At 41.8% G+C, this 12,846-nt stretch overlaps 1 protein-coding gene across 1 annotated transcript in view; it reads right to left on the reverse strand.

The window, feature by feature from the left end:
- LOC142852768 (uncharacterized) overlaps positions 1-5,636 on the reverse strand; it is a 42,570-nt gene extending 36,934 nt beyond the window's left edge. Inside the window, 2 exon segments of the mRNA XM_075977801.1 lie at positions 922-1,048; positions 5,466-5,636. Of these exon segments, the coding sequence (XP_075833916.1) occupies positions 922-1,045 (124 nt within the window). The 5' untranslated portion in view covers positions 1,046-1,048; positions 5,466-5,636.
- Positions 5,637-12,846: the final 7,210 nt, after the last annotated feature.

The raw sequence follows: 12,846 nt of genomic DNA on the forward strand, positions 1-12,846 counted from the left end.
TGAGAGGATACAGTCAATGATTACAGAGGATTAGTTCTTTATGAATTTCCTGATGGGGCCATCAGAATTCTTACTTAGGAGGAAATGAGGATATGCAAGTCCTGAGCTTCATGTCCCTCAGTTACAAAGAAAGATATTAAAATCAAAGCGTGTGGTATTTTTTTTTAACATGGATACTTCCCACTCATGCCCCTTACTTTATGACATTATCCCCAATATAAAGGGTACGTCTAAAAACAAAGGAAAGGTATTATGAACTCGAGAAGAAATAAAATCATTGTAAGGCATATGAATACTCTCCTTAAGTTCCCTAAAATTTGTCCCATAAGTTTCATTGTTTGAAGCACAAGCACCCTTGAGATACTGTAGAAAGAAATCCAGTTTTATGTTGAACGTTAATTAAGAGTTCACCATGGAAGTTTCCCTCCCCCATGTGGTAGAATATTATTTCATTGTGTGTTGATTTTGTTCAATCCCTGGAACATTTGACTAACGATGGAAAGATATGCTACATTTGTTTGACTAAATAAAATTCACCTGTGCTCAGGAAGCTGAGCCAGCAACGAGCTGACTAAAAGAGGTTAGAAGGAGCCAGGTGGAGAAGGGCTTTTAAGTCTGGGTGTGGAGAATAATGAGAGCTTTCTCATAGACACAGCAAGGAGAGGAGGTGAGCTATTTGCTATATTTTCCCTCTGCGGAGAAGTCCACCTCAGCCTCTGAATCTTGAGTTCTTCAGGAGGACAGAGATTTATACAAGTTCCCTTCATAGCTTTGAAAGAGGCTGTGCATGAGGGAACAGAATTCCCTCAGGCTGCAGCTCCTGTGGCACAAGCACTGCTGATATATGCTGGGAATTGTAGTTCCTGATTAGGAGAGTCAGGGCTTAAAAGGCAACAACGATTTAAAAATAGGACAACCCACCCAGGAACACAAGGTTGCTGAAATTCTCCAACATCACATCCCTGTACAAATTCCACTGATCAGGGTCCAGCAATTCCCACTCCTCTGCAGAGAAATCAATGGCCACATCTGTGAATGACAGCATTTCCTGAAATGAAGAAAATGAATAAATACTATATATTATATTAGTTAAAACAGGAAGAAAAACACAAATTACGAGAGGCATATGTCTTCTGAATATAAATCTAAAGATCACCAATAGTGAGAAGAGAGCTGGAAGCTCTTCTGGTATAGGTAAAAAAATATCCCTAAAATATGTCCTATGTAGTATTTTGATGTTGCACTGGATTCATTATTAAGAACAATGAATGACAGAAGACCCTGAAACTACAATGGAAATTTCACTTTTACGAACCATAAAATGGAGAGTGATTGTATCTCCAGAAGAGTACTGTTAAGGCTGGAAAGATTGTTTAGTAGTAAAAAGCACTGATTGCTCTTCCAAAGGACCTGGGGAGGACTCCCAGCAGCCACATGGCTGCTCACAACTGTTTGTAAATATAGTTCCAGAGGATGAGACAATCCCTTTTACAAGGACACTAGCATTACAACCAGGCACACACCATGGATAAATAAATAATAAAAATCTTGAAATAAAATAAGCATTTTTGTCCCATGCTAATATCATTATACACCAAACATAACATACATTTCTCATGTTAGAGAGCCATGGTGATGGAGAGGGTACTACTCAGCCCATATGAACAACCACAAACGGTATATACAATGAGGGTGCAGATCTGATCCAGCAAGTCTGGGCTGAGGTTTGGCTTCCTGAGCATGCACAGAGTGATGCAAATGTCTGTGCCAAGGGACTTGATTTTCTGACACAAGAGGCAGAACAATAAATGAAAAATTTGTAGACAAAATGGAATTATGAATATTTTTAACAAATTTCTAATTAGCAAATTTAGCAATAAATTTAGTCACTGTGGGGACTTACACTGCCTCAACTTTTTCAGATGCCCTGATGGAAAAACAAAGGGAATGATGCAGAAGGCACAGCTTGAAGGAAATGACTGATGTTTATTCACTAAGAAGCCTGGAGCGTGTCCTGTCCTCCTATCCGCCCCCCTTGCTTTCCGGGCCACTTGCAAGTGCTGCATTATTAAACGTGGGTGTCTTTGATTTGTTCTAATCTGATCTGATTGGAATTCTTTTCGCAGGTGGAGAGGCTCCTCTTAAGGACTGTTTCGAACAATAATAACACCCAAAACAGAACAGGTTATTAGCTGGTTAAGTAATGTTTTTGGATAGTTTATAGATTTAATCCCTTATTGGTAACGAACCTCAGTGATTATTACACCACTAAATAAAATGCAGGATGGGCATTTGTTGTGTACTAATTGGCAGGTAGCAGTATCATCTTACTCAAGATCTATAATCACTGTGGTGGTTTGAATAGGTATGGCCCCCATGAATTCTTATGTTTGAATGCTTGGCCCATGGGAAGTGGCATTATTAGTGTGTCACTGTGGAGTCAGGCTTTGCGGTCTCATACATGCTCAAGCCAAACCCAATTCTTGCTGCCTTTGGATCAAGATGCAGAACTCTCAGCTCCTTCTCCAGCACCATGTGTGTCTACATGCCACCCACCATGATGATAACGGACTAAAATGTCTGAACTATAAGCTCACCCCAAATAAATGTTTTCCTTTATAAGAATTGCCATGGTCATGGAGTCTACTCACAGCACAGAAACACTCACTAAGACAATCACTATCCAAAGGATACCTTTAAAAAAAAACACTCTATAGGTTTTGCCTAAAATTACATCTACAAATCTTATAGAGATTACTTTTAATGCTTTTATAAATGGATTTTCGAAAGAACAGGGGGCCTAAGTTTTATATAAAATTCCACATACTCCATAGAAAATATTTTACATATTCCTGGGTTGTAAAACTCAACAGTATAAAGTTGCTATTATCAATAAACTTTTTAAAAGTGTTTTCCAACCATTGAATATTTTGACTAACCTTATATATAAATTATCATATGAAGCATAGAAACATATCTGTTCTCTATAAATTCTTAATTTCAGGATTAATAAATTCATTAGGTATGGTGAAAAAAACGTATCAAAAATTCAGCTTGACGCTTGTAAAAATAGGCTAATAGGTAAATCTATTAATTAGGAAATTTTCATTTCCTACGGTACACTACAAACACGATTCAACTCTCATTTAGGAAGATAGGTCTATTACATAACACTGCAAAACGTAGACGTTTCAAATAGTAGCCGCATGGCTTGCCTCCATCTTGAGTAATGACCCCATCAGGATAAAAACAACCATGAACTTAGCAGCCATCTTTAGAAAGATTGAAGAACACCTGCCATGTGACCTCACCATCATTTGGATTAAGATGACTATGATGGATAAAGCCAACTAAGGTAGTACCTATAAAACTGACTAGTACATGATTTAATTGTATTTTATTTGTAGACTAAGCTGTCAACAGCAGGTCTCTACTGTATTTTAGATTAGAATAGATTTCTATATATCATTAAATTCCTAAGGTTATAAAAATACATTAAGCTAACCAAAAACTGACTGATACACACGTGTTTAAAAATTTGTGTCTTTGTTAACTGTAAGTTATTTTGTTGTTAACGCTAGACTTCTAAAATTTTTAAAATAAAAAAAACAAGACATGTATGATTAATAAGGTTTAAATTCCTAAGGTCGATTCAGGCTAGCAGAATATATGAATATTCTTAAAAATATATGACTAGAATCTTTGTTTTTACTCAACGTTTTACTTCCACGATAAGGGATCTTCAATTCAAAATTTTAAGGCTCAAGTTTAACAGGGATAAAACTAAAATCCTCATCTCATTGAAGCTACTAACTTATTATAAATTGTGAAAGATAATTAAAACAAACAAGTTAATAGCAAGTCACATTATAAATGACTCGTTTCTTCCATGTAATGCAAACCATGTTTGTAGTCAAGCTCAGCACAAACGCAATTCATTTATGAGAACAAGGTGTAGTCTTCTGTACCTGTTTTCATATAGAGAAGTAAGTAACTACACAGAATGTTTATTTAAAATTAGGAATACTTTATAGATGGCCCTCAAAATCATTAGAGAAATAAGGAATATAGCATTTAAAATATTTAATAATTGACAAGGACCATCTGGATTCCACTTCCTGCTCTAACTTCTCCTTCTCAGATTGCTGATGTTGATGGGAAACTGGAGATTTATCCATTTAGCAGCAACACTAAAAAAACAAATAAGTAAATATGATGCCTTTAATTGCTAAAATATGATACTGGTGTTCTTTTATGGAACAAAAATTTAAAATAACATTGTAATCAGGCCTGTGATTAAAAAACTAATGAAGAATAAAATGAATCTACAAAAAATTTAAAATTTTTCCTCTGGGCAATAGGACGGGCTAAAAATGAAAAATGCAGAGACAAGGCCATGTTTTCCAAATTTCCTTAGAGGCCGAAGAGGTTGAAAAGAAATGACAACTATTAGAAGTTATATTATCTTCAGATTTTCACCTCTGAGAATCTGTTCTATCCGAGTATTTTCAGGATGGAGTAAACACGAACGCCTGCCAGCTAGTTTTCCTCCACGGAATAGCTACACTTTGAGACTGTTCACATTTTTTTATCATTTATAATATCAGTTGGATATATAATTTAGTGTTTACTTGAAAAACTATTTTCTACTTTAGAATTTTTTTCACAACTTCTATGTATCCTATTACATAATAGGAGAGAATGCCTGAACTCCAAATTGAAATTGTCCTAAATTTTGAACACTTATAAGTGATCAGATACTGGCAAGGAAGGAGATTAAAGGGAGCTCACAAACACCTACCCCCACTAATGGAATCATTTTCTACACTTAAAGGCATTATTTTATTCCAAGCTTCTAGTGCACAACTAGTAATAAAGAGACGTTAGCTTGATATCTGAAACTATGTGCATGTATGGAACCTTCTCTGCGGTAAATTTTGCAGCGATCTGTGATAAAATTCACTAGGGGCATGGATAGCGCGTCTCACAGACTAGTCAGCTATGGAAGACAGTACAAAGGTTTGGGAGCTCCAGTAAAATAATCATCGTTTCGTATCTGGAACTTCACTTTGTCAAATAACACTACGCATGTCCTTCCTAGGTCTCTCATTATAACCAAATATTAATACAGTGCAATAGGGACCAGAAACTCCTCTTTCTTCTCTAGACCAATGAGAATGCTGACTACAGCCATGCAGAGTGAGTCAGCAGGTGGCAGCAGGCTTCCCTGGAGGAGCTGCAAAGTGAGCTCCCAGCACAGCCTCGTGGGCCGGCAGCCGACCCGCCCAGTCCGGGAGCGAGATCCTGGGACAACTGGAGCAGCAGGAGACCCAGCACCGACCCCATCGCCCTCTCCCTAGCGCGGACCTAAATCCTGGCGCAACCTAGGTCTGAACAGCACCTCCAAAGTGAGATTCTTCCTGTTTCCCATGGCCCGGTGCCCACTCCTTCCACAATGGACCTACCGGCTCCCCCTGCACGATCCCTCAGACCGGTTGAGCTGCTCTGCATCCTCAACCAACCTGAGCTCAGAGATGCAACCCCAGCACGGTAGTTAAACACTTGCGTCCAAATTGGGGAGAGAAGCGCGTGAGAGTGTAAACTGCACAGAAGGGAGTCAAAAAGCATTACAGCGATCCTTGCTTGTGACGTCACAATATGTGAAACTACATTTCCCATAAGTCTGTGTAATGGAGATTCCGGCAGTCGCTGGGAGCACGTGACCTTGGGAAAGAATTGAAACAAGCGATCTGATTTCCACTGGTAGAGGAAGACACACAGGGAGTCAGGATGCTCTTAAAATCTTCAGAATGCAAACTGAGATGTTTGGATGTGAGTGGAGACCTTACAGTTCTGTTTATTGCATCTATTAGTTATTTTTGTCACTTTACAGTGATTTCACACACAGGTCTGCTTGATAGAGAAACTTACTCCAGAGTAAAACATTCATTTAGACTCTATTTCACTTTGAAACAATTACAAGAATCTCCCATGGGAAAGTCACTGCTAAGCCTTTGAAATGAAATATGAGCAGAGAGAGGCCCAGGGACCACAGCTCCAAGGATGCCCGATCTAGAGAGTGTGTTCAAAACCCGTCTGGGCAATTTAAGCAAGGTGGTTCTGTGTATAAATGTTAGTTTCAGCAGAAATATGGATCTTCTAAGTCAAGGCCAGGCTGAGACCAGCGTGAGTTCTAGGGTCACTAGGGATACACATCAGAATCCTGTGTTAAAAAACAAAGCAAAACAAAAAAAGACGAAGAAAGAAAAACAAAGATAGAGAGAAACACAAAGAAAGGAGGAAGGAAGGAAGGAAGGAAGGAAGGAAGGAAGGAAGGAAGGAAGGAAGGAAGGAAGGAAGGAAGGAAGACAGCCTTATATTGAAATGAAAAGAAGAAAAAGGAATAGGAGGTAGCTGGGTGATGGGTCAGGTTCCATGAAGTCAGCAGGACCTTGATTTTTGTGTACAGTGCTAAAAAGAGCTACAGAACAGAACAGAACAAAATCTTGTGGGGCTGATTTTCTGCTTGTGGGGCATTTTCTGCTGTTGCAGTGTCACAGTCTGGGGGTCTTATTCTGTTTTGGTTTTCTGTTTTTCTGCCAGATGGAGACTTGTAGCACTGGGAGAATCCCAACCACACCAGGGAGAATCCATGGGAAAAGAAGCGGTTTTATTAGGGCTGAGAAAACACAACTCCAGCAGGGCACACTGTCGATTGCCTTTTGGGGGGTTACTCAGTCTAGGGTTAGTAACCCACCCGGCAGTCAGGTATTCCAGGGTCCCGGAGAGGCACTACCTGGAAGATAGGAGCTAGGAGACAGGAAGAAGGCCATGCGAAGTTTGTCAGAGCCTCCGTTTATTACAGATGGGGTACAGCTTATATATGGTAAAGAGTTGGGGGATGGGCATAGGGGCCTGGGCTCTTGCCGCGTGGCTCACGTTGGTCACATGGTCCGAGTTGGTCACGTAGGCAGGAGGTTATCTTCAGTCAGGTCACTATAGGCCAGGAAGTTGACACACCTAGCTCCCTAGTTTGGAATGTGGGGTGGGTTCCGCTAACAGATAGCTCTCCATAACAGCCAATTTGGGTGTGGGGTAGGCTCTGTCAATAGAATGATTCCTAACACAATTAGGGGTGTGGGGTTCTCTGCAGACTCCCCAGGGTGATGGTTCCTGCAATGATTTTAGGAGGAAATTGGCTCCTGACAACACACATAGGGACCCTCCACTTAACTGAGGCAACTTAGGAGCCTGACTCCCTTCTCCCCAGGCAGATGTTTGGAGGGGTTTTGAGGAAGCTTTCTCCCCTAAGTTGAGTTGGAAAGCAGGATGAAGGGGTGGTAGGTCCATAACATTGGGAGTAAACATGTCTTCATGCTTTAACATGTAGTGCGTGTCCTTCAACAGGAGGATCCTGCTGGCAGAGGAAAAGCCAGCCAGTCAGCACAGCCAAGCAGCCCCACAGTTTGAAGCCACCAGGTTTTTGTTTCTTTTCTTTCTTTAAGGAATTTCTTTGTTTTTTCTTTAAGGACCTTATCATATGCATAAAGGTTATTTTAAGGTCTTTTATTTGTGCCTCAACTCTATTCAGGGCCTGTTGTAGTAGGGTTGCTGCTATAGTGGAGACATATTGTCCTGGCTGTTATTCATTGTGCTTTTGAGCAGACACCTGACACCTGGCATTGGGAAGATTATTATTCTAGGTGCTGATGTCTGGTCTTGTCCTAATTGACTACCTGTTTTGTTCCTTGGTTTCTGTCTTCTCTCTGGCTCTTAAGGGAGTGTGGTGGCTGTGTGTTGTGTGTAGGAAAATCACCTTGGGTCCTAATAGGTATGGTGCACATGGTTGAGGTAGTTAAATCCTGTAATAGGGAAGTAAGATGGGATAACATTTGAGTAAGTAGGTGGTCAGGAATGGGAGAGGTTTTAGGTGAGAAGTCGGGTGTTAGAACTGGTCACCTACACGTGAGTTCAAAGGGTGAAATGGAAAGGGGCATTTGGGAAGAGCCCTAAGCCAGAGGCAAAAGTTTTACCCAGTTGAGGTGACGCTCCTATGACATCTTAACAAGAACATTTTTTAAGGAACAGTTAGTTTGTTCTACCTTCCCTGAAGACTGAGGGGTGGTATGGGATATGAAAATGCCAGGGAATGTTATGAGCCTTAGACAAAGTTTGAGAAATCTGGGAAGTAAACTCTGGGCTATTATCTGACTGAAAAGAGGTTGGGATTCTAAACCAGGGGATGATTTCTTGGAGAACATCGGAAACTGTCTGGGTCCTCTTGTTAGTGGTGGGAAATGTTTCAGTCCACCCAGACATGTTGTTCACCAAAACCAGGAGATATTTAACTTGTCTGACTGTGGGCATATGAGTAAAATCAAACTGCCAGTAAGTTCCTGGAAGTGAGGCCCAGGCCTGGTGGGTGGGAAGAGGGAAGCTACAATATTTGGTCTTGGGATCTGACTTTTGACAGATTTTACAAGAGGCAGTGATAGGTCTTAAGAACTCTAAGTCCTCAGAGGTGGGTTGGAGGTGAGCCTTGACAAAATGAAACAGAGCTTTGCTATTAGGAAGAAAGAGCTGACGTATGTAGGACATAATTTGCTGGGTGTCAGCGAGATTGTGGGCTGTACTGTATGAACACCCTGAGGTGATTGAGGTAGGTTTGGGCTCTGGAATGCAGCTGTTCTTTCTGTAATGGTCTGCTCTGTCCCTTTAAGAGACATGCCACACCCATCCCCTCCCCCATCCACCAAGGCAAGCTCATCTTCAGCTTCCAGCTTGAGTCTTCTCCTTTTCTGTCTCCCTCTCAAGGAGACAGCTTCTGCCTCTCCCTTCTCTCTACTTCTCCCCATTCTCTTTCTCTCTGTCTCCCTCTCTCCCTCTCTGTGCTCATTTCCCCTTTCCCTTCCATAAACCACTAAATAAATATCCAACCTCACACTGCATGGCATGCCTATCCAGATCTCTGTCTCTTGCCCACTGTGTGTCTCCCTGTCTGGGACCAGCCACCCTTGGAGAACTGTGGCATGGTCTCATAGTGTGCCTATCTGTCTATCTCTTCTTGTGGGACTTGCTGCCCCTCATGGCCCTTGGGGAACTGTGACATCCCTGCCTGGGACTGGCTGCCCTCGGGACTTGCTCCTCACTGCTGCCGCTTGGGGACCTGCAGAATTTCTCTTAACCCATTACATTGGTGTCGTGAGAATAGGGAGGCACTCCGGCCCTGAGCCCCTCTCCCAAGGTTCCGCAAGCTTGAATACGATTTCATTGCACACCATTGGCTTTAATTGGTGAGTTTCCCTCATTCTGGTCAGTTTAACCATTTTTCCCAACCTGAGGAATTGACCATTAAGCTCCTGGAAATCTTTTGGTGTTCCTAGAAATGGGGTGACAGCCCCCAACCATGGTCTTTACAGCTACTGTTGTGCCCTTCACATTAATCTCTGGATTGCTTCCCTTAGCTAAAATTGTATTCGGATGACCCATGGTTGGTCCTTCTGTGCCTGAGGGCCCAGGGTCTCTCAGATTCTTATTTCTCTTTTTTTTTTCCCCATTGTGAAAGGCTGATCAGACCAGCAACTCGCTTCTCAAGCTTCCAAGTTGCCTCGACTGGATACAGTCAAGCTGTAGCATCCCACCTGTGGGCAGTGGACACTCTCCTACAGGTTCTGGGGTGTTTGCCGCCGATCTACACCCCACCTCTGGGGGAGACATCTCGTTAGAGACCTTGTGGTGTCACCTTTTCACTGTTTTTCACGGTTTCTGCTATGGATAGCAAGCCATCCAAGCCCATCAATCCAGCCTCTCTCCAGAGATGCCTGTTAGAGGCCCTAAAACCTCAGGCCTTAATGCCCTACTTCTTCAGCTCCTACCCTCACTCTGCCAGGGTCCCATTGGCTCCAATTTTATTGGAGCTTTCTAACTACTGTCAGTGCACTGGCAAATGGAAGGAGTTTCCTCAAACTTTCCCAGCCAGCGCTACTGCTGCCAACAAGATTGGTTGGATACACAAAGTGGCTATTTCCAATCCAGTCTTTTGCTCCCTGCCATGGATTGTGGCATGGTGGCTCAGCAACCGGGAGAATCACACCTCTAGGTCTCTCTTATTATTAAACTTAAAATCCCTGCAGCTCAAAAATCATGGCTTTTTCATACAACATGTGACCACTGCCATTTTGACTGAGGTCAGGCAACCTTACCACCATCTTAACTGAGGTCAGGTGACTTCACCGCCATCTTCACTGAAGTCAGGTGACTTCACCGCAATCTTAACTAAGTGGCTTTTCCATACAACATGTGACTGCTGCCATTTTCACTGAGGTCAGGACCTTAACACCATCTTAACTGAGGTCAGGTGACTTTGCTGCCATCTTGTCTGAGAGTCAGGTCAGGTGACCAAGTTCTGCCATCTTTACTAAGGTATTACCTGCCTGGTTCCCCAGTGTTAACTCTATTACATGGGTGACCTTACTGCCATCTTAACTGAGGTCAAGTGACTTTACCACAATCTTAACTGAGAGCCAGGTCACGTGACTAAGTTCTGCCATCTTTTTTTTTAATTTTGTGTGTTACTTTTTTATAACTTAAATGTACTCATTTATTTTATATTCCTATTAAAATTTCCCCTCCATCTTCTCCTCCCATTCCATCCCCTCACTTCCCCTCTCCCCTGACAGTGCACTCCTCCTCTGTTTCTGTTGAGAAAAGGGCAGTTTTCCCACGGATATCAGTAATGCATGGCATATCAAGTTGCTTTCAGACTAAGTTCCTCCCTTTCTTAATGTTGGGCAAGCCAACCCAGTATAAGAAATTATGAGAAATAGGCCCCCAAGAGACTAATGGGGGAGTCTCCTCTGTGTGCTGTGATTACCATTAATGAATAAAGAAACTGCCTTGGCCTGTTGATAGGACAGAACTTAGATAGGTGGGGAAGATGGAACCGAATGCTGGGAGAAAGAAGTGTAGAGTCAGAGATGCCATGGATTCACGGCCAGAGGTAAATGTGCTGAAATTTTACTGGTAGGCCATGACCTCATGGTGATATAAGGATTAATAGAAGTGGGTTAAATTAATATGTAAGAGTTAGCCAATAAGAAGTTAGAGATAAAGGGCCAAGCAGTGGTTTAATTAATACAGTTTCTGTGTGATTATTTTGGGTGTAAGCTAGCTAGGCACCAGGGACTAAAAAGCAGTTCTCCTTCCAATAAGAAACAGCAAAAACTTTAGGGTAAATCCCTCTTTCCACTGCTAGGAGTCACACAAATAGGCCAGCTGACAGAACTGTCACACATATGTAGAGGGCCTAATTAGTCCCATGCAGACTCCCTGGCTGTTAGTCCAGAATCTAAGAGCTCCTATGACCCCTGGCTAGTTATTTCTCTGGGTTCTCTTGTGATGTCCTTTACCCATGGCTTATACAATCCTTCCTCCATTTCTTCAGAAAAATTCTTTTTTTATTTTTTATTATTATTATTAAAAATTTCCACCTCCTCCCATTTCCTTTCCCTTCCCTTCACTATCCCTCCCCCTCCCTCTCCAGTCCAAAGAGCAATCAGGGTTCCCTGCCCTGTGGAAGTCCAAGGCCCTCCCCCCTCCATCCAGGTCTAGGAAGGTGAGCATCCAAACAGACTAGGCTCCCACAAAGCCAGTATATGCAGTAGGATCAAAACCCAGTGCCATTGTCCTTGGCTTCTCATTCAGCCCTCATTGTCCGCCATGTTCAGAGAGTCTGGTCTGATCACATGCCCCATCAACCCCAGTCCAGCTGGCCTTGGTGAGCTCCCATTAGATCAGCCACACTGTCTCATCTTTAATGAGGTATTCCCTGTCTGGTCCCCCCATTCAGACTATAAAGCAATGTTTCATGTTTTAAATTGGTATGTACTTTTAAGTCTCTTACAGTATGATATATTTAATCCAACCCTGATTTAAAATATATTAAGCTGTTCTCTACTATTGTCTGTTCTGCCGTTAACCTTCTGTTGCAAGCAGTTTTTTACTTTCTATTTTTTTTACAAGTGTAAATCTTACCTGCTAAGTTGAGAGCCAGTACAGTTAAGCTTGGACCCAGCTCCTCAGGCAGATTCTATACTGGAATTATAACTTATCTATAACTGGTAAACAGCCCTCAACTGCTTGGAGATCTCAGGAATATGGCATTTAAATATATAATTATTAAAATACTTCATTACAAAAAGAGACAGGTTGGCTCCTAGCAGTAGCATTCTATTTCCTCCAAAGAAGACAGAAGACAAATGGGCACAGAACAACATCCACCCGCAATTTGTGTCAAGGGCCAAATACTAACTACTAGGCAAAACTGCTTTTCACTTAAACTGAAGATCTCCAGAAGTGGACAGAATCACTGGAATCAACAGCATAGCTGCTCAGGTCAAGGCAGGCTTGTCTTCCTACAGATTTCTTAGCACACAGGATTTTCTGGAGCCTGACAGGTTCTGTGCTTCAAAGCAAAAGGCAAATATGACTTTTAGCAACCATGGAGGACCCTGAGGAGTAGCTGTAGGTCCCATCCAAGTAAGTTCTCTGTTGTTGTTTAATCAATAACTCAAGTAAAATTTTATCCTTCTAAAAGATCTCTGATGCAGTTTGACAGCTGAGAGGTTTTGCCAGTTTAAAAGGACAACCTCACCAAACAAATTTCAACAAAATACGAATAAAAGACCTGTAAGGAATAAAAGTGTGAGGACAAATACAAGTTATCAAATTTCTCTCTCACACTGCCTTCTTTAGTCTTAAAAATACTTTCCATTGTGCAAAAATTTCGGTCACAGTCATTCTAATATAAATATGCTGCTGTTTAAAACTTTTGTTTTCACAAACTGA

Source organism: Microtus pennsylvanicus, chromosome 6, assembly GCF_037038515.1.
Source record: "Microtus pennsylvanicus isolate mMicPen1 chromosome 6, mMicPen1.hap1, whole genome shotgun sequence".
NCBI classification, from domain to species: domain Eukaryota; kingdom Metazoa; phylum Chordata; class Mammalia; order Rodentia; family Cricetidae; genus Microtus; species Microtus pennsylvanicus.